General features: G+C 38.4%; 1 protein-coding gene across 1 annotated transcript in view; it reads left to right on the top strand.

Moving 5' to 3' along the window:
* The window catches only part of cacna1bb (calcium voltage-gated channel subunit alpha1 Bb), a 120,539-nt gene that overhangs the window by 60,535 nt on the left and 37,379 nt on the right, over positions 1 to 22,625 (top strand). Inside the window, exons 9-27 of the mRNA XM_088392772.1 lie at positions 1,449 to 1,552; positions 2,823 to 2,938; positions 3,018 to 3,107; positions 3,730 to 3,819; positions 4,847 to 5,068; positions 5,146 to 5,258; positions 5,400 to 5,512; positions 5,819 to 5,950; positions 10,561 to 10,633; positions 11,014 to 11,131; positions 12,157 to 12,224; positions 12,299 to 12,405; positions 14,197 to 14,259; positions 16,890 to 17,606; positions 18,024 to 18,208; positions 18,457 to 18,586; positions 19,303 to 19,432; positions 19,824 to 19,883; positions 20,008 to 20,114. Of these exons, the coding sequence (XP_088248898.1) occupies positions 1,449 to 1,552; positions 2,823 to 2,938; positions 3,018 to 3,107; positions 3,730 to 3,819; positions 4,847 to 5,068; positions 5,146 to 5,258; positions 5,400 to 5,512; positions 5,819 to 5,950; positions 10,561 to 10,633; positions 11,014 to 11,131; positions 12,157 to 12,224; positions 12,299 to 12,405; positions 14,197 to 14,259; positions 16,890 to 17,606; positions 18,024 to 18,208; positions 18,457 to 18,586; positions 19,303 to 19,432; positions 19,824 to 19,883; positions 20,008 to 20,114 (2,738 nt within the window). The remainder of the gene's footprint in view (positions 1 to 1,448; positions 1,553 to 2,822; positions 2,939 to 3,017; positions 3,108 to 3,729; positions 3,820 to 4,846; positions 5,069 to 5,145; positions 5,259 to 5,399; positions 5,513 to 5,818; positions 5,951 to 10,560; positions 10,634 to 11,013; positions 11,132 to 12,156; positions 12,225 to 12,298; positions 12,406 to 14,196; positions 14,260 to 16,889; positions 17,607 to 18,023; positions 18,209 to 18,456; positions 18,587 to 19,302; positions 19,433 to 19,823; positions 19,884 to 20,007; positions 20,115 to 22,625) is intronic.

The raw sequence follows: 22,625 nt of genomic DNA, 5'->3' as shown, positions 1-22,625 counted from the left end.
GCAAAAAACAGAGTTTGGAAGAACAGCAGCAAGGTATATCCTGAACTATCAGCGGTAAATAAACACGACTTATAGGTGGAAGTATGTAGTCAGGTGACTTTCAAAGCGTTGTAGTCCAATTTAATGTATGTGATGTTTTCTAGTCAGTTGGTAAGGAAGCTGAAAGAAGAGCAGTAGATCTGATAAGAGCTTATGGAGACAGCGCAAATGAGCAAATGGAGGGCAAATAAAAAAGTCTAGAGAACAAACCCAAACTAAGACTTAAACACAAATCATCTTTTCCAGAGTAAAGCCAAACCTCAAAACAAACACAAAATCACACATTATGACGCCCTAATGAGAATGAGCCACAGGCCTACAGTCATATCCAAAATAGACCTTATTACTGTTGCGAAAAATGATGCAATCTTTCACTTATTCAGATGTAATATAATGACTTTAGATGCAATTATACCAAAAAAATAAATACCATTTGTCTTTCAAGTCTTGCTAATTAAGCTATTTTGTCCAAAGTGAATCCTCCAAAATATCAAAATATAACAAAATATCTCAAAGAGATGTTTACTTCTGTCCAACATATGGGGTCATTTGAAGTACCTTGCCTAAGGGAACATACAGCATGAGCAGTTTTGCAATGAACTACGTGAGTATCGCCAGCGGGCTCCTTTGCCAAATGCTCTGTATGTTCCCCTCGGTTGGTAGCACAGTGTGTACGACGACTCCACAGCCCTCGCACTTAAAAGGAGACTCGGCTCATTAGCTCAAATCCCTTTAAATGACGCTGATGCTACTTTTGCCCTTTGTTTTTCTCCTACTCCTTTCTTTTGTATCCTGCTCAATAAAATGGGGCATTGATTCTCTCCTCTAGGTTTTGATTTTGTCTGAGAGCAGGAAACATTGTTAGTGAAGTGTTGCATGCAAGAATTGAAGGGTGCACATTTGCATCTAGATTATAACGCATTTTTATTCGGACATTTTATCCAATTGCAAATTATGAAAATGATGCAGCCATTAAAAGGGTTTGCAGAAAATGTGCAAGCCTGCACAGATGCATATGCACGCACACATTTGATGCACACCAATTAGATGCAGACAGAATCACAGATGTTGATGCCAGAGGCCGACGTTAAAATATCATGCACAATTTAAAGTGACGTCTTGATGCTTATATGTCTATCCCTTTTCTCTCCTTTCTATCTATTTTTCATGTGTCCATCATGCTAAGATTAAAAGGGTGAAACTTACCCATATACAACCATAAACGGTACAGAACAATGCAAACCGAAATTGGTTTCGTTTCCTGACGACATCTTGTACTTTACACATTTTTGATATGTGATTAATATGAAATTAGTTTATCTTAATCCATATGTTTATAGAGACCTTTTAAAATAATGGTCACATGCAAATTCACAGTTTCCTAAAAATCATCTGTTTTGTATACCCAGACCAACGATGTGGCTGGAAACACATGGAATTGGCTCTACTTCATCCCTCTCATCATCATTGGCTCTTTCTTCATGCTCAACTTGGTGCTTGGTGTACTATCAGGGTAAGTCATTTTTATCCTTTCACTAAAAGTCTAAATGTATATTTTGGCTCAGAATTAGAAATCTAATCAGAGCTATTGGAAGATAATAACGATTAAACACATTGAATACTTATATTGATTTTTTTATGGCACTCCAGGAGTGCCATTAATGTAAAAAAAAAAAAAAAAAAAAAAAACAACATCACATGGCTCCACCCATGACAAAAATGTAAACTTCATTTAAAATCGTGGTCAAATTTCTCCCCCTTGAGAAAATATTCATCCCATGCAAAAGCTTGGGCGTGAAGGTCAACGTGCCTCAATCTTTGACTTCATCTAATCATCTTCTGTTGATAAATCTGACTTCTGTCAAGTAATTATGACTTGCATAGTTGCAAAATTTGAACGGAAGCAAATGTCTGATTTATTGATCCAAGAAACACCACTGAGAAAGTAAAAAAAACAACAACAACACAGTATCTGCACCCCTAATCTGGGTGCACTTGCGATCCTTAAATTGTTTGTGGCAATCTTGATGCGTCATGGCATGTCACACTGCAAGGTGACTTGTATAAATGAATTGCTACAAAAATTCAAACTGTCCAGCATCAAATTGCAGTCATGACCGTTTGTGTGATAAATGGCAATTGTATTGCAGGCACAGATTCCTGCCTACAACATTTCTGTTTTTCTTTACATTGAATTTTTACTTACAATGTTGTAAGAATTAATGTTAAATGTAAACTGAAAAACGTTTTTTATTCCTCATTTCTGGTAAAGAGGAAAGAAGTTGAAAGATCACATACCAAACATGTATGTTTGTTGTTGGTTCTTTTTATTTTTCGCAATTAATTATACGATCTGTGGTGTGACCCCTGGTCCTCCTGAACATAGTTAGTGTCTTCTAGGGCAGCAAAAGCTAGCAACATTATGTGGAAATAAAACATGGTCAACCTTTTTTTTTATCTTTCTTGAAATCACCTTGTCAAATTCTTTTGTATGATATCCACTTAAGTGCGGAAAATAAACACATTCAATTGCTTTTAACCTTAAAGTGAAGGCAGTCACTTTGCTGCAGCAGAAAAATACATACATTCTATACTAACACAATATCCATAAACGTGGTTCTGTTGAAATTTTCATCAAAGCTGCCATACAGTATTTACTCTGCTGTTAATTGCCTTTTTCCAAATCATTTAATCTGACATGCATTGTAAATGCAACAGAAGAATGTCTACTGTAAAATGTGTTTACCCTTTGTGACAATTAAAGTATCGTGTCGATTCCACAGAGAGTTTGCCAAAGAGAGAGAGCGGGTGGAGAAAAGACAAGAGTTCCTCAAGCTTCGAAGGCAGCAACAAATTGAGAGAGAGCTTACGGGATACCTAGAATGGATCTGCAAAGCCGGTTGGCCCCATCCCTAAACCTGTGCTAATGATTAAATCCCCCCCAAATCATGAAAATGTTACTTTTGTTTCTTCTGCAGAGGAGGTGTTGCTGGAGGAGGAGGAGGAGATTGCAGAGGAGAAGTCACCTCTGGATGGTGCGTGGTACAAGAGGAAACAAAATCTGCCAGGTACAAAACACTAAAAGTGCTTTCACACCAAATTAATTACCTGGAACAAAAAATTATTGTGGCCTATTTCAGTTTGGCATTCAGACAACAGCCTGTGTTTCTGGACCATGAAAGTATATCAGGTTGATTGACTGAATGAGAGATTCAGATTTCTCTCTCTCGCTCTCTCTCTCTCTCTCTCTCTCTCTCTCTCTCTCTCTCTCTCTCTCTCTCTCTCTCTCTCTCTCTCTCTCTCTCTCTTTCTCTCTCTCTCTCTCTCTCGCTCGCTCTCTCTCGCTCTCTCTCGCTCTCTCTGTCTCTGTCTCTCTCTCTCTCTCAACATTTTCATGTCCAACATCAGGTGATTTATTAGACAGAAATTTGACTGAAAGAAAAACCAAACACTGTGACAATGTGTCAGCGGCCACGTGCCTATTAAAATCCATATTAGTTAGTGTTTTTTCCATTTCAAAGCTAGCGGGAAGGCAGAACATCAAAACAAGATTGATGCCTTCTCATAAAAATTGCCCATTCACTCACACTTGCAATTAGTTTTCTTTCAAACACACATACACACAGCTGTACCATGTACATATATTCTAATTATTTTTATCCTACTGTTGTTCTGCATCAATCTTTGCAGTCCTGAAACGAAGCAAAATTAAGAAGGGTAAAAATGACCTGATCGGTGCTGAAGAAGGGGAAGATCCATTTGCTGACATCTCCTCTGTTGGTAAGCCTGACGTTGTTTTTCTGCACCAGCAGATCACCTCCAACCTTCACATAGTGTCTCCTCAAAAGTTGACCTTTGGAATAAAAGCCACCTTAAAAGCCCGTCTTTGACAATAAATATAGCCATCCCGACTGACTCAGGTCTGGGGTTAAAGTGGCATGTTACGTCAACACTATAAAACACAGTTACATATCCAACTTGCCTGAGCTGTGAGCATCACAGAAGCACTTCAACACCATCTGGATCTGGTATTAGAGAAGGAATGTATAATTAACTGTTTGCTTAATATACTGTAACCTTCAGAATGTGAGAATATGAATTCGGAAATTAATTGGCTTCACAGAAACAAGCAAAGAGAACGTGTCGTTTATTGTCTGCAACTAGGTGAAACCATGATAAGTGAAGATATTTTTGTGCTGCCACTACTTAAATGCTTGCTACAGAGTGTATATGGATAAGAGCGAGCAAAGCTAATGCAGTCATCGTGCATGTTGAAACTGTGAAATTATATTTACCCTCTCTATATACACGTACAATATACACAGACACATAGAGTATACTTCATGTCTGCTATGGTGTCCCTTTTTGCTCTTTTGGAAATTTTGAAACCACATTTTTTGTTGTCATCTTGATTTGACTCACGCATTTTTGTGCTTGTGGGATTTGTGCAGCAAAAAAATAGTGATGGGGAAAACGAAGCTTCAAATTTGATTCATGAACCACTTGTTGTATTTGTTGACTCTCGATGGCAATGTTGTATATAAACAAAGGGGTTAAAGTGTCTTTCCAGTTGAATAGATTACACCATCAAGAGGAGCCCAAAAATACTTACAGTTTCACGAGGCAAATATGAAGCTTTATTTACCCATAACTGTCGAAAATCAAAATGACTTGCCGACAGAGTCAAATGAAACTGTCGAGAATGAAAAACAATGCGCCTTTGGTATCTTTGGTAGCTTTTGAAGCTGTCACTCAGGTAGAATACAAAAGTTAAAGTATTGTACAAACCATTTTGTGTCATGTACAGCTCCCCCTGGTTCTCCCTTTGGTCGGGCCAGTGTGAAAAGCAGCACGAAGATGGACAGCTCGTCTTATTTTCGTCGTAAGGAGAAGCGAACTCGTTTCTTTATCCGGCGAATGGTAAAAGCACAGAGCTTCTACTGGATCGTTCTGTGTCTGGTTGGCCTGAACACTCTGTGCGTGGCCATAGTCCACTACGATCAACCCGCGTGGCTTACAACAGCCCTGTGTAAGTCACACAATTTGCCTCAAATGAAACCTGTGTACATTTATCAGCCTCTGTTATGTTGTCCATGTTTATAACAGACACAGCAGAGTTTGTTTTCTTGGGTTTGTTTCTCACCGAGATGACCTTGAAGATGTATGGCCTTGGACCACGGAATTATTTCCACTCCTCCTTTAACTGCTTTGATTTTGGGGTAAGTGAATCCTGTTTTTCTAACACCAGTGCAGATCGATGATCAGGTCTTAAGAGAGCGAGTGCTTCTTTCCTAATCCACTTGGTAAAATTAAGGAACTTTGAACTGTGGACCAACTATTCTCCCTCTTCTAACATCTAGGTGATTGTGGGAAGTATTTTTGAGGTGATCTGGGACATGATCAAGCCCGGAGCATCATTTGGAATCAGTGTGTTGAGAGCACTGAGACTGCTAAGAATCTTCAAAGTCACTAAGTGAGTTTCTCTCCACAAAGATAAAATAATATCACCAAACTATCATGACACAATTTCTTACAAACTGCAGCATGATGTAACCAAGATTGTGGTGGAAACAAAGAGATTCGATGTCTTGTCAAAATGTTTTCATATTAGATTATGTTGCGATTAGTTGGGCACAGCACAACTTTGACCAATAAAGACTGTGTAGCTCCACTTTTTCTCTATACATGTCAGTTATGTTAATATTCTGTTCAGCTATTAGATCTTTGGTTCTGTTTCCCAGCTTTGATCAGTAATTGTTGTCCTTGTTCTGTAACTTAGGTATTGGAACTCCCTGAGGAACCTTGTGGTCTCTCTTCTTAATTCCATGAAGTCAATTATCAGTTTGCTTTTCCTCCTCTTTCTATTCATCGTTGTCTTCGCTCTGCTGGGCATGCAGCTCTTTGGAGGACAGTGAGTAATATCTTGAACCTGTCCCACTCATACAGTCTGACTGATCTTTCTTCTCATTTCTGTCCAGCGCTTGATTTAATATGCACACAGACTGTGCTTGGCTCTTCTTGAGTTCTAATTAGTTCACTGTTCGTTTCATGCCTTCATACGCCCCCCGATGCACACACACACACACAAATATACACACACCACTGGCACACGTACTGTACACAAGTGCTCCTATTCTCCCTAAACCATTTCCCCAGCCGACCCTTCTTGTATTGAGCCAGTGGCCCTGCGTGGCGCTGGTGACAGACATGTTGGCGCAGCAGGAAGCTGGCAAAGTAGCAGCAGTGACTGTGGCTCTTTGATACCACTCCCAGCAAGGAGTCCCATGCCATCTAATGATGGGAGCACTTCATAATCCATCTGACATTTAGTCCTGAATACTCAACTCACATATTAGTGTGCTTTTACAAGTTTTGAACCACTCTAGAATAAATGGTCCAAGTATTTGCAACACTGGCAAAATGTAATTGGTCAATTCGAAAGTCTAGTCAAGTCAAGTTTATTTGTATAGCCCTAAATCACAAACAGTCTCAAAAGGCTTCACATAGCCAAAATTGACAATTATTCTCAAAGCATCCCCTGATCTTAAGCTCCCAAAAGGGCAAGGAAAAACTCAAAAAGCCCCTGCCAGGGGAAAATGAGAAACCTTGAGAAGGGACCACAGATGGAAGGATCCCCCTTTCAGGATCACCAGGTTGTAATGGATGCAGAGAGGGCACAAGTAATACATAATATGAAAATCAATGAAAAAATGGATGTCGGAGGTGCCCTCGATTGTCCTGGCAGTGTCTTCAAGGGGGTTGAGCTGCAGTTTCTTCATCTTGAATTGGTCCCCGAGAATCCAGCTAGCCGCTATCAGCTTTTGAGCCACCTAACCCCCTCCCCAGCCGGAAGGGGGTGGGCAGAGAGAACAAAACAAACTCCGGCCAAATCGGCCACTACAAGTTAGTTAAAGGCCATCTCATAGAAATGTGTCTTTAAACGTGTCTTAAATGTTTCTACTGAGGTAGTAGTTCTAATATCCATTGGTAGGGCATTCCAAAGCTCTGGAGCCCGAATAGAGAATGCTCTAGACCCTGCAGACATTTTCTTGGAATGCTCTAAGGCTAATTCTTTATGTAAAAGGACTTTAACAATGTGTCGTTTTTTTTTTCCTGCTTGTTTTATGTATCCCTAAATATATATTACATCCTGAAAGAATATTGCTGCTCTTGGCGAAATCATTAGTTCAATGAAGTATAACACAAAAAAAAAACTGAGCTGACAGATGACTGCTTGTAAACAAGTCAACTGTTTCTTTCTAAAGCACTTAAAATCAAAGGCGACAGCTCAGAAGCCGCACAGTGCTGACTCAGACTTGTGAGACAGCATTTTAGTGATTATTGTTTCATTACTTTAGTCATCTTCCATAAAGAATTGTCTTGATGTTCTGATGGTTAAAGCTTCTCTCCATCGACTAGATTCAATCAAAACAAATTTGACCAGTACATTCATCCATACATTTTCTATAGCGCGTGTCCACGTCCACACTCGCGTTCTGACTGAGCTGAAAACTAGACCAAATGACTCAAAGCAAAAGGTGGTCGGTTTTATAGTATGCATATAAAGCACTCGGCATGCTATCAAAAAAGAATAAAGAAGGGATATTTGTTTCAATCAAACTCTTCATTTATTCACCTCATAGACCTTTTAAGTATGCATATTGAGCCTTTCCCAGATCAATTTGCCTCTCCTCTAGAACCTCCTGATTTGATTGGTTTTTGATTTTCATGGGTGGTAATCATCAATGGCAGAAAAATACTTTGTTCCATTAGGTTGACCTTTTAGAAACATAACATAATGCATAATATCCTTTTAAGTGATTCACTGTAAGTAGGAAAAACAACAAGTAGCAAAGAGAAATAGCTCTTTTTTATGGCTTCATCTTACAATGTGTAACCCAGTGCTATTCAATCAGCTACTCGCGGGCCACATGCGGCCCAGAACCAAGTGGTACAGCTTGTGGTCCAGCTGTCCTGAAATGAATTGCATTCATACAGTGTTTGATACCGTGAACGCAACTCTTGTGTAGCCTATCCACATTGCCCACATTGTTTTTTTATTTTTTTATGTGGCTACGCTAAAAACAGGGGTAATGGCAAGAAGTAATGTGGAAAACACATGCCTGTAACAACTTTCATAATGTTGTCAATGAAAATTGTTGATTCAATAATTTGTATAGGCGGACTACATTTCTTGATTTGAAAATTCGCCCCGACTAAATTTGTGACTGAATAGCCCTGATGTAACCAATTGTGACAGTTGTCGCAAAAAGTAAAATCCAATGACTGGAAGATGACTTTTGCGTATTTTATTTTATTTGTAGCAGGATAATAGACTGATAGATGTACGTATAGTAGAAAAGTAGTATTTGTATTGCCCGCACTGTTGTCAAGTGGTCACCCACTAGTTTGTATGTTGCCACATACTGCTTTTGCTGGGTTTTTATAGTATTCACACCTTTACTATGTGTTAAGCAGCCTTTCACTTGTATTCGGTTCTCCTTGGACTGACAGTCCTCACAAACACCACGTCTGGCTGCCTTGAAAGCAGCAGACTGTTGCTATGGCACCCAGTCTTCTATCAGTCAATGCCATCATTAGCACCACATCAGTCTCTTGTGATGGACAAGTGTGAGATGAGTCTGACGTCCTCACAGTGCTTTCAGCCAGCAGTGCACATTTGGTGGCATACATGTTAACACGAGCAACAAACAATGTTCGTTTTAAGTTTTATGAGTAAAAATAATTATGCTAAATAATAGTCAGTCTTTCAGGAAGAATGTTTTGTGTATAATGAGTAAAGCAACCACTAACACACTCAGGTTGACAATTCCTCATGAAAAAGGATCCTTTCAATCCTTAACAAAATGTTATGTAATGGCATGTTAAAAAAAAAAAAACAAGGAAAATCAGTTTTTTTATTCATCCTGAATTTATTTTTTTGTTCAAATATTATGTTCTTCCTGAATGCATTTTTTACGTTCAGATATTATGTTCTGGCACATAACACACCAAACATGTCTCTGTAAAATTGAGAATTAAAAGATAAACAGCTGGAGGCAGTGGACCGTCTCCCTGCTGAGACTCAAAGGACATCACGTCTGTTTGTGATAAGCTTTGACAAAATATGCAGCCTTTACTGTAATGACTACAAAATATATATATATATATATATATATATATATATATATATATATATATATATATATATATATATATATATATATTTCTCAGTCCCAAATTCCTGAATTTTGTGGCAGTGTTTTCTTCAATTTTAACTCAATGCGTTTCTAACGACCAAAAGTACAACATCTAATAGCATAAACATTCACAAATATAAATGTGTTAAATTAGTTACAAACGGGTATAAATTAAATAAAATCAGGTCTGTTTGAGGAAGACCTGTTTTTTATTTTATGTAATCGCCACCGTTTCACCCCCAGCCCATTTTAAAATGTATAAATATGCACCATGTATAAACTGGAGGGGTGGCATTACCCAGTTGGGAGTTAGGACTCACGTGACACGCACTTCTCGAATTGATTTAACGAAGTCTCTGTGGGTCCCTTTTGGATGACCACTCCCAATCCCCATTATCGCAGTAAACAGAGGTCAGAACTCACAAACACAGCAGCCCACCGCCTGTAGTGGACCCACTAATCCACAAGAGGAAAATAGGAGAGCCAATAGTGGGTGAGGCGTGTTAGGAAGGAAAAGAAGGCTTAGAAAGAAACGGAACAAAGATACGAGTGTGATGAAGGATGCCGTGGTCAGACATGGGGGATGGGGTGGGGCAATAGTGAAAGGAAACGAGCATGCAGAGATACAATATAATGCCATACCAAGGGAGGCAAAGATTATTGAATTACAGAAGATGCCGCTCCCCACTCCCTTCTAATACAGTGCATATGAGAGCAAAAGCTGTATGGCTGGCTGATAATGGTATACCTCTCCTGAGTTATTGTAGTGTTTTCTATGTAAAAAAAGAGAATCTAGATTTTATGTATATGTAACATACCACACATCTTGACATGCATTTATCGCGTGATCTTGTCGAGGGGAAGAAGCAGGCTGCAATTTGGTGTTAATGGCACAAGTGGTCTTGTGGTAATAAAGTGCACCACATCCTGTCCTCATTTTAATTTTCAGCCCCACATCTTGCAAACATATAGAATCACTGTACGGTAGCAAAAAAGATTACGTCTGAACACCTCCCCGGCAGTGCCTCAGCTTGTAATTTTATCATTACTGAACTGCTTTAATTTCCTTTTGTCAGCAATAAAAAAAAAAAAAAAGAGGCATTTTAGTGACACAGCACAAAGCTTGACAGAGGAGAGATTATGTCATCACATTCATTTGTATGTTTGTTGGCACGACTTGGAACGTACCAAACTTGCCTAAGACTTGATGACTCGTGTCAGATTGAATATGATTGGCCTTGACAGAATTCTACACCCTTCTTATGACATGCTGAGTGAGTTGCTCCCTTATGCCAACTTTTCTCCTCCTCTTTTCATTTAGATTCAACTTTGAGGATGAAACACCAACAACAAACTTTGATACCTTTCCAGCGGCCATCCTCACTGTGTTTCAGGTGGGACAGCCCTAATATAAGGACTGTAACACACACACACACACACACACACACACACACACACACACACACACACACACACACACACACACACACACACACACACACACACACACACACACACACACACACACACACACACACACATGGGTTCATCTTGAAAATGAGAAACTCTTGACTTCGTGGAAGCTGTAAGATTATTATTATCAGTCATGTTAATAAGAAGAAATTACTGCTCAGTGTACCTTTTGCCTCCTGACAAGATCACTTATAATCCCTTAATTAGTCTGTGTTCACAACCCTTTATGCTGCAAGATAATTAAGTTCTGTGCTGTACTCTAAAAGCCCAAGTGTCATTGGAATTCTCTTGACTCACTCAGATTTTAACTGGGGAAGACTGGAATGCGGTGATGTACCATGGCATAGAGTCACAAGGAGGTGTTCGCCGTGGAATGTTTTCTTCCGTCTACTTCATTGTCCTTACACTTTTTGGAAACTGTATCCTCTTATTAGTAAAAGCTAAATTAGCATATTGAGGTAATGCTTTTTGTTTGAATAATTGCTTAGGAGAAAAATATGTTAGGAAAATGTTTTGTGAATTAGAAGCCAAGTTAAAGTTTGAGAGTTTTAGTGGATGTGGATCACAAATTAAATGTTTTTTTTCCCTTTGGCCCATCTATACCAAAACGCATGAAAATCCTTTGGAATTACTTCAAATCCTGCATAAACTGGTCATAAAATGTGATCTGATCTGCTGCCCCAACAACAGAGAAAGACAGTGTTGTTAAGCTAATACAACAAGAGCAATGTTTTTATTGAAGACATTATGTGCAGGGTGAAAAAATAATGTGAACACTGAGGCTAATGTCCAAGAGCCAGGTGGTGTCAGATGCTAGTCAACCGATGTCATCGATTTGATGAAATTGGAGGTATTGGTTTCACAAAGAATCAAATGGTTGTCATGAGACAACATGATAGTAATAAACCACTGCTGTCCCAATAAATAAATACATAAATAAACAAATAAATAAATAAATGAACAAATGAATAAATGAATGAATAAATAAATAAAAATATAAATAAATAAATACGTAATACATACATACAAACATACATACATACATACATACATACATACATACATACATACATACATAAGACCATAAAGTGGTCCAGTGGTGTTAGTTCATGAAGACTGTTTGTATGATTTGGATAAAGATGAGAACACATTTCGTAACCAATGTATGCAGGATTTAAGTATTTCCAGACCATTCACATAGTGTTTTATTAGTCTCCCAGAATAAATCCTCATTTTACCAAGACATTTCATACAATCCTCTGCTTCTGAAAGAATGAATCAAATTCCCACCGAGTGAGTCTTCTAAATCGGTTTCTTTGAGCAGCTTACCTTTCTTTTTTATAACGGTTTAGTCGGTAAATATGCCCTCCCAAAATGTCTTATGATGGGTGTAACCTGTGACAAAGTAACGCCATAATTTGTCCTGAGTCGTGTTGTTTCTCAGACACCCTGCTGAATGTCTTCTTGGCTATTGCTGTTGATAATCTTGCAAATGCACAGGAGCTAACAAAGGTATGCTCAGGCTTTCTATTTTAATGAAATACATACAACTAACTGTGTTGCATAATACTGCAACTTGGCTACAGGATGAGGAAGAACAGGAGGAGGCAGCCAATAAGAAGCTTGCTCTGCAGAAGGCTTTGGAGGTGAAGGAAGTCAGTCCCATGTCAGCAGCCAACATCTCAATCGCTGCGTAAGTTTCTGTGCAACATTTTCTTCCACAACCATGATGAAATATTGTTTTTTCATTTAATCTGTTGTCATCATCCAAGACCATCAAATATTCTGTGTGAGTTTGTTTTACGCTCATTTTCTCCACCTAGGAGAGTGCCCCTGTGGCTTTGACTGTCCCCCCCTCCCACTTCACCTTAAATTACAGACAAGAGAGTCAGTATTACTTGCCACTGTTGTATTTTTATCTTCAAAATTGTCAGAGCTAAAACATGTCATTGGAGCATCAAAACAGAAATTATGAGAAGTAATTTGTAGAACAAGTACACATCACAGATTATTAATTTGCTAGTTGCAAAACGAGCTGTGCTCATGACAAACATCCATTAATGATTAACCTTGAGAAGATAAGCATCAACTCCACGGAATTTTTATGACGTTTATTTGACATGCTCAATTATGGATAAATATGACTCACAAATGTTTTGGTAATGATTGAAGTAATGATTGGTCAAACGATTGTTTATTTTTTGGTACAAAACAAGAAATTGTTTTCACATGTAAAAAAATATTAAGACAAATTTCTTTGAATCACGATAATTATGTGTTTATGGACATTAATGGATCAAACATTTTTTATAACGATGCAAAAGTACTGTATAATTTGACAATTTTTCTTACAATTATGCAAATTTATAATTGGAGTGAAATAATCGTAATTGTAATTGAATTTTGATTAATTGCACAACCCTGATATCATATAATAGGTAATTAATTAGTTAAATTATATATTATAAATTAAGATTATCCTTTAATGTGTCATAAAGGTTTCCAGGCTGGGTTTCTGAATCGGGCTAGATGAAACAAAGGCTAAAAATTGGGATATATATTGAAAGGCAGGGTTAGCTCCTATTTATTTGAATGGAACAAGCACCGTTCGTGTACCACACGCTTTGCTGTTCAATCCACAGCTACATATTAAATTACAAATACGGTTAAGTACGGCCGTAAAACACATTACACTGAATGTGGACTGTACTGTTTTTATGGGTTGGAAGAGCACTGCTATATGTTGCTTGCTTAAAAGCCAGAAATGGATCTTTCACCTGTGTAAGAGCTCCTGTGTTTTAGTTGGCTACAACTTGAAAAGTCACCACATCGTGGTTTCTATTTTGAATCACCACTAAACTATCGGCTGAGACTTGACCACTCGTGATAACACTGCTCGAGTGTTCAGTGGTGTTGTGCCGCATCACTCAATATGAGGCAGTTCAAAAATGCATCACATCAAAACAAAAGACTTCTTAAATTTGGTTAATTTTTTAAGATAAATACTAGCTAGCTGCCTTATCCCTCTCATACCCATTGTCATCTTCGTTATTTTCATATGCATTAGCATCCTGTGTTCTTCAAATGTTTGAAAGTGGATAGTGTGTTTAGACATTGGTGAGCTTGCCCATAAAACACTGTTTTTGTTTGAAATGTACTGTTTTTGTTTGCAAACTCGGGGTTTCATGTCATGGCATTTTCTTGACAAAATTAGCCATAATTTTAGCTAAAAACACGACTGTTTGAACACCACACAAAATCTTGTAGTTACAAATTCAACTTGAAAATGTCTTTGGAATGAAACACTTGACTATTTTTCAGGTTCAGTTTCTGCTTTTCTTAAAACGTTTGCTTACTAGTAGTAGTTGCACAGATTTGTCCTTTGGAGTAATTTAGAAGGGAACATGTGGACAGACTAAGTCTCCACCTTTTCCCTTCAAATTTGTGTCTCATTTTTCTTTTGTTTTTTGTTCTGCATGTACAGTTTTGTAAAGCAAAATCGAGATGCAATCTCTCGCAGGTCGTCCATCAACAGCATTCAGTCACTGTGAGTTATCACTCTATGTTACAATATTCTCCTCTTTGTCTCCTCTCCTCTGTCCTCCCCATTCAGACTCAATTACTCCCTATATAATTAGTTTCCTACTCTTCCTCACTGGGATTCCTCAAATCACAATTGTCTGTCTTGTCGTCAATGTCAGCAAAGTAGACCATTATTCAAATACATCATACAAAGCAAACAGCTACCATAAATGTTCCTTACAAATGGCAAATTATTAAAAGGAAAATTAAAAACTAAATCTTGCCAAAAGTATCAAATGTATTGGCTTGAACCATAGTTACAACAGAGAAGTAAGCTACAGACATTTTTTGAACTTTTTGTTTAATATTTGAAAATGTTTTTCTATTTTAACACTGTCTGCAGTGAAGCCAATAACTTGCTTATTGCTATACTGCGTAAACATAATCATTTTTGTGGGGTGTCTGAATGTATAACAGCTCAAAAATAAGTTTATGGAGGCAGACTATTTGACATCTCTTGAGATAACTCAAAGATTAATTTGGTTTATATGCCTCATGGGATCTTAGGCATGTCGCACATAAAGAATAATTTAATCTCGTCAGTGTCTTTGTCACTTCCAACTCTGGGAAATACAACCTTTTTGTGTTGCTTACGTGTACGTGTGTGGAATCCTTTCCTTTGTGTCCTTTGCCTGTCTGCCTGTCTGTCTGTCTGTCTGTCTGTGTGTCTGTCTTCTGTCTGTCTCTTAGGAGTTATAGTATCTACTCTACCCCTGCTCGACGAATCTTGAGGTACAGGTGACCAGATGGAACAAACTTAAGTAACCAATAAACTACCATGTAAATAAATCATATAAACACAGTAAGCATTGATTTGTCGGGGGTTAGATGGAAATAAGAAAACATAAAAAGCACAAATTTTACCCATTTGTGTCTTCATTCACGGTTGCCATACATGTTGGATACAGGCATGCCATGTCTGCAGAGGTTGACAGGATACGATATGGTTTTATAATCCAAAACGTTACAACGCTAGATAAGAAGAGTTTGGCATTCCCTCAGAACACTTTAGTATCGTTCTGTTGCTCATGAACATTTTGTAGTAAACACAGTAGACTCGTTACTAAGGCAGCAAACACTATAAAACATATCGTTTTTACTGAAGTCCCGTTGGCGACATTCCATATGTTTATGAGCATATTCAATCAAGTTAACAATAAACGCAGTAATCAGTCTCTAATCTTGAAGAAACACTGCAATAGCAAATAGCCATTTTTCTTAAGAACGGGATCTGTTGAATGTAATTTTTAGGGTACTTTATCACAGCAAAGGCAACACTTGCAGCAACCATGTACCTTTTTTTTCTGGATGGTTTAAAGATTGCTGGGGCCTGGTATATTTCACATTAATAGTGGATATACTGTATTCTATTTTAATTCTTGTGTCTAACTGTTTGTCGAAGCAAGAATGAATGTGTTTCTTTGAATTGGAAAGACTTAACTGGAACAGTTAAAGATCTCTTACACTTACCTTAATGATAGGAATGTGAGTAGGGATGTATATTTATTGATATAACTCAAAACAGTCCTTGTTACAGGTGATAACTTTATTTCCATTTAAGTGTGTGAACATCGTCTTACATGAAAGGCGACAGGGAGAAATAGTCGCAAATGTTTCTAACCAACCCAATTCGCAGCATAAGTAAAGGGAATTGTTTTCACTTTCAACTCGTAAAAATGTGAAATACTTACACTTTATTACATTTGACCCTTAGCCAGTAAATTACATTTTCTGTGCATCATTATATATCATGTATGAAAAGTGCTTGATAAATAGAGCTTGATTGATTATTATACTAGGTTGTGGATCTATCTCGGCATGAAGAATGTCTAAGAGAGGGTGCTATCACAAATGTTATCGAGCACATGTTGTTTGCTAAAGATTGAGGGATCGCCTAAATTGCTGGTGAAAATGGAAGTCTTTGGTATAAATAGACATTTGTTCATGACTATGGCATCCTGGGTGCATGCAGACATATATTCTGTATTGTAGTTTGGGTGATTATGATCTGATTTCACTGTATTTTGGTTTCATGTATTTTCTGCAAAGCCTAAATGTTTTAACAGAACCCTTATTTACGTTTCATAGTGATGGGAAAATGAAGCTTCAGATTTACTTCATGAACCAGTTGTAATTTTTTGGCTACTCTCGACGGCACTGTTCGACAATGGGCTGAAAGTACACTGACATGTTTTAAACGTCTTTCTTTAAACCATCAGTGCCATCTTGAGGAGTCAAAAACTACAACTGTTTCATGAATCAAATTTGAAACTTCTTCTTCCCATCACTAATATTACATAAGCATGGTCAATGAAAGCTGCCATGATGGACATTTGTGCTCTTCACCACTCATCATTTTGTGACATCTTAGTAACTTTGAGTCTATAGGGGCTAAACAAGTAGCTGTTGATATTGGAAATGATGAATTTAACATCAATGCTAGAGTTGGCCTGTCCGTGTGTGAACTGTAGGTGCCAAAATATGTTCAAACGCCATGTTTTTAAAAACATAGTCAAGGAAAGACATCTGAAATAACACAGCGTTAATTGTGACATCTCCATGTGGGATTTTGTGTGTGTGTGTGTGTGTGTCTAGTAAGGAACAGCAACGAACAGCCAAAACCATGTCAGTGTGGGAGCAGAGGACCAACCAACTGAGGAGACACAACATAAGAGCTAGCAACGAGGCTTTGTTTAATGAACTCGACCCAGAGGAACGTCTACGACTGTCCTCTGTTCTCCATCTCCATCCTGACATGATGACTCACCTGGATAGACCCCTTGTGGTAGAGTCCAGGAACAGCGACCTTACTAACAGGCCACCTGAAGAGGGAGAGCAAGACAGTACAGGCGACAACTTCCATTCGCACACCAGGAAGCACCATCGCCAACGGGACAGGAACGGCGAGGGCAGGGATGGATGTGATGGTCGTGCGACGAGGCATCACATTCATCACAGCCGGAGCAAAGATCACAATAGCAATGGCGCACAGACTAAGGAGAGGAGAGGGGAGAGTAGCCACAGTCGGGATGAGGGGCAGCGACGCAGGCGGCATCATCACACGGGATCCCCGGAAGAGGAGATCTCTGATGCACGAGGAGGAGGGCAAGAGAGAGGGCATCGCCACCACCACTCACACCGTACAGCGAAAGAGGGAAATGGGACATTAGCGAACGGTGCCCATGGAGAGCGCAGAGGCCGGGGAAGGGGAGGGGAAGGTAACGGAGAGAAAAAAGGACGTTGCTCTCGAATGGTCAGAGCGCAGTCGACTCTGGATGGAGACGAAAGCAAAAAGTGCAAGAAAAGTCATAGGTACGTACGTAAGACTCCCAGTACGGATGCAAAATGTGTCCATGACGGCTTTATGATTCATGTGAAATGTAATTTATGAATCCCCAAATATTACAGTGGGACAAAAAAGTATTTAGTCAGCCACCAATTGGATTTTTTCCTTTCATTTTGTGTTCCTATGGTGTATATAGACATCTCTCATCTTTCAAGTGGGAGAACTTATACGATTGGTGGGTGACTAAATACTTTTTGCCCCACTGCATGTCATGTGATTTATAGCAATACAAAATCAATACAATTCATTCATGGGTATTTTATCATTTTGGTGAATCTGTTTGCCTTTGGAGAACAATTGTGGTCAATCCCCTAAAGATATTGGATCTCATTTGACGAAAAAATATGTTGAAGCGCTATGAAACACCTGATCTCTTTCCTCAGGGAGATGCTGTCTGATGGTGAGGAGGAGGTTCTCGCCACTAGTCCTCTCAGTATTGGAGACAAGCAAGAGGACGCTGATAACCAAAAGAACTCCACAAGAGCCAGCCAGGCCGGCCTTAACAGCAACACAATTCACATCCCTGTCACCATAACTGCCCCACCTGGAGAGACAACCATTATTCCCAGTGAGCAGAGCCTTCATCACATCACATTATGCACGCTTTTCAACTGGAGTCTTAGTATTTTCGTCATGGAAATTAACAGTAATTTCAGGACGAGGAAGTAAACAGTGGCTAAGCCTGCTTTGTTTCCTTGGCTGAAAATCAATTCACCTTTTCCGAATCATAACAACAATTAAAACTGTACAGTCATATAGTCTCTCTTTCAGTTGTGTTCCCTTTGAGCCATAATATGCAATATTTTTTCACACTAGTGAACAATATTGAGTGCGGCAACTTTGGAGTCAGCGAGGAGAAGAAAGCTCTGGAAGAAGACGATGCTGTCAATAAGCCCCGGCAAATCCTCCCCTATAGTTCCATGTTCATTTTTGGACAAACAAACCCGTAAGTCATTCAGTAATAAGTCCCATTGGATTTTTGTTTATTACCTCCTGATTATTGCGTTTTCCAGTGTTTCCTATTTAACCAATTGAGAGTTGTAAAAGAAAGAAGAGGTCTTAAATTGTTCAAGTGTACCTAAGGAACTGTTTTGTGATTGTTGACAGGGTGTGAAAGCACAACAATTGCATTGGAACACCTACCGTATTTTCCGCACTATAAGGCGCACCGGATTATAAGGCACACCTTCAATTAATGGCCCGTTTTAAAACTTTGTCCATATATAAGGCGCACCGAATTATAAGGTGCACCTTCAATGAATGGCCCATTTGAAAACTTTGTCCATATATCAGTTATATACATTTGGCCCACGGGCCGGACTTTGGACACGCCTGCTGTAGTGGCTCAATATTGGTCCATATATAAGGCGCACCTGATTATAAGGCATATGGTCGACTTTTGAGAAAATTGGAGGTTTTTAGGTGCGCCTTATAGTGCGGAAAATACGGTAATTTCCTTAAAGTTTGTAAAAAAAAATTCCTCTGTGTGGCTGATGCTGCATCTCAAGTTGTTTTATATCGGCTCATGACAAACCAAATGAGTCATTTTGACTGCGAGGGAAACACTTATTGTTCATGGCTTGTTTGGGAGGCATGCCACTTGAACATGAGCTGTCTCTTCATTGTATGCTCTCTGACAATTCCGTGCGGGTGCTGTCACAGGGTACGGCGGCTGTGTCACTACGTGGTCAACCTGCGCTACTTTGAAATGTGCATCCTGATGGTCATTACCATGAGCAGCATCGCCTTGGCAGCTGAGGATCCTGTGCAATCCAATGCACCGCGTAACAATGTGAGTTAGATTGTGAATATCAGGATCTGACAGAAGCATATTGACCAACTTTTTAAATTAGATTTAGAACGCCATGTTCATTATTTATTATTTTATCACAGATCCAAAAATAATACATAGCTTGGAAGTTCACACAAGCTTGCATGATTTAAAACAAAAATGTGCAAAGATGTGTGATCTGGTGTTTTTCACTTTGACAGACTGGCAACCCCAAATAATATTCTGCAATGGGTCAGCATGATTTTGATATAACATTCATGTGTGCTTTTTGTCTTATTTGCGGGTTTTGGGACGAGTGGCTTCTGGTTGAGGAGAGTGCAATCATCTATGCGTTCACAAATTTCACAATTTCATTTTACAACATCTTTTCGAACGCTTGATTGTTTTGCAGGTGCTCAAGTATCTGGATTATGTATTCACTGGAGTGTTTACATTTGAGATGGTGATTAAGGTAAAATATATGCCAAAAAAGAATTACAGGAAGTTTTATTATGCTGAGAATCAAACAAAATAACTGAATAATTGTCTTTTTTTTTTTTCCTTCTTCTTCTAATATTATTGTTTTTTTTCTCAAGATGATTGACTTGGGACTGCTCCTCCACCCTGGGTCCTATTTTCGCGATTTATGGAACATTCTCGACTTCATTGTGGTCAGTGGCGCTCTTGTGGCATTCGCCTGCTCGTAAGTTGTCAATTTTAATGTTCTAACAATGATTTTCATATATAAGCATATGAAAAGTTGGCAAAAATTGTCCGACATCAGTGCTGCCATCAATTTATTTGATAACATGGTGTCAACTTGTCAGCCCTGACAAGTCACATGAAAGAAGTGAAATTAACTGGAAATTAGAATTATGTCATTTTTATGTCGAAATAATCTTGAACATTATATTCTTATTTAAGATAACATAAATAAAAATTAGCATCTACCTGTGACATGCAAATAAAGTACACGTGCAGTGTTTTAAAATCTATCTCTATATAGTCAGTTTTGTTACATATGTGCAAACTAGCATTTATAACGGAAAAAAACGAATTCATTGTTTGTGAGCGATAGAACAAGCTTCTTTTTTCAATCTAAGTATTGAATGTTTGCGAGCATTACATTTGCTACTGTGGTGATAGATTATAATGCAATAGCTATTTGAAGGTAAGGCACCAAGGTATGTATATTCCAATCCACCCAAATTAGATATGCATCACTCTGATTTATTTTTTGTAGTCAAATATAAACCTAAATTCCAATGTAGTTGGGATTGTGTATATGGGCACGAACACACCTGTATAGCTGCTGACTGTTGAGCTTTGCATTCAGAAAAATCTGGATGCTTTTTTCCTCTTTGGCTCGGAGGACACAACCTCCATGTTTTCCAAAAACAATTTGAAATGTGAACTCATCCAACCACTTTGTTGCAGGAATTAAGTTCAAAATGAGACAATAGTTTCAAAACAATCCAATAAAGTACATGACCATTGAACATTTTGACTTTTTTGTGTATTAATTTGAACATACATTGAAATTGTATTCTAAAATAAGTGTATGTTTTTTTATGTTTTACACAACGTCCCAACGTAATTGGAATTTGTGTTTGGATTTGCCTGCATTTCTAACATCTCTCAAAATAATTGTGTGGCCTTGAAAACAGAGTCAATGATACCCCTGAAGCTCATACGGACCTGCCATTTGCGTCTTAAAAGTCCAAAATGTATTTCCTATTCTCTTGAACTCTTTTCTGTCAGTTTTTTCACATCTGCCATTGTTTTCACATGGGCTCTGTCCAAAAATTCTTTACACTCACAGTGAGATCTCTTTCTGTTTTCTGTCACTTGGCTTTCTCCTCTTTTTCAAGTTATAAATTGATACTTCTCTGTCTTTTACATGTTGTTGATTATTGTGTATTTGTCCCCTTTTTTTCCACATTTTTTTCCTTCTATCCTCGGTTTCTGCCTTGGATTGCTTTCAGGAGCCTAATGGGGTAATGCCTGAACTTTCAGTCTTTCAGTCTGTGCTTGTCTGTCCTATTTGGATCTTCTGTTTTCCTTCCTGCCCATCATCTGCAGATTTAATCAATTTATCTTCTGCAACCTCACAGCTGAATGAATGTTTCTGTCTAACTCATATCAGTAACAACCAGAGATACTGGCACATGCGTGTGTGTTTGTATTATAAGAAAAATCAATTTACCTGTTTCTTTTTATCTGATTATGTTGGCAGCTATGACCTATTGTTGCTGACTGAGACAAACATTTTAAAAGCTGCAGCTATTATAAGAGCATAAGCATTAATGTAGATGCAAAGGATGAGTGCTGAATTTAGCATACAAAATAATCAAACCATGCATTTTCATAAAAATGCAAATCTGTAGTAAGTGAAATTTGAAAGTTTTGTCAGTATCTCTGTGACCACTAATGCACGGGCCTGCCCTCAGATACTAGTACCATTAGTAAGTCTCTAATTCACTCATGCAGGTTATCAGACGCAAACATTTCCTCTTCATAAACCCGTCAACGAGCCTCCCCACTTCTTTCAATCATTTTGGTCACTGTTCATCATCATTTACCACAACTTATATTCATGGCGGTTATAGTTTATTGCAAGACTTACTATAATGATGTTTCTGAGCTGTACTACTCAATAACCATCATCAAGACTAGAAGAAGTCTGTAATCCTTTAGCCATGTTTATGTCAACCTATTTGGCTAAATGAAGCATATTCATGAGGAGAACAGAAAGAGAATAGGCAACGTGCGGTAGGGGTTCGATGGAATTAATTCTTCCGACCTGTTTTCAGCCATGTTGTAGAGAACATATAGGTAAGTGTATAAAAAGATGTGTGTGTGTGTGTGTGTGTGTGCGTGCGTGCGTGCGTGCGTGCGTGCGTGCGTGCGTGCGTGCGTGCGTGCGTGCAAGTGTGTGTGTGTGCGTGTGTGTGTGTGTGTGTGTGTGAGTGAGTCCTTTAATTAAGTTGCTGGGGTCATCATCTTAACCCTTTGTCACCATTTTATTTGAATCATACAAGAATGTGAAAACTCCTTTTCATTCACTTTACTTCTCATCTGTTGTCCTTTTTAAACCTGCTATACGATGTCCATTTAAATAGCCACTGCTATACTTTCACAACATGGTTATCGCTTTTCATAGTTTTTATGCATTGTATTTTGTTACAATCATTTGCTCTACATTTGGTTTTTG

Source organism: Syngnathus floridae, chromosome 12 (genome assembly GCF_059516105.1).
Source record: "Syngnathus floridae isolate MCC-2025c chromosome 12, RoL_Sflo_1.0, whole genome shotgun sequence".
Lineage (NCBI taxonomy): Eukaryota > Metazoa > Chordata > Actinopteri > Syngnathiformes > Syngnathidae > Syngnathus > Syngnathus floridae.
Note: the sequence above shows the minus strand (reverse complement) of the source record. Positions and strands in the feature narration are given on the sequence as shown.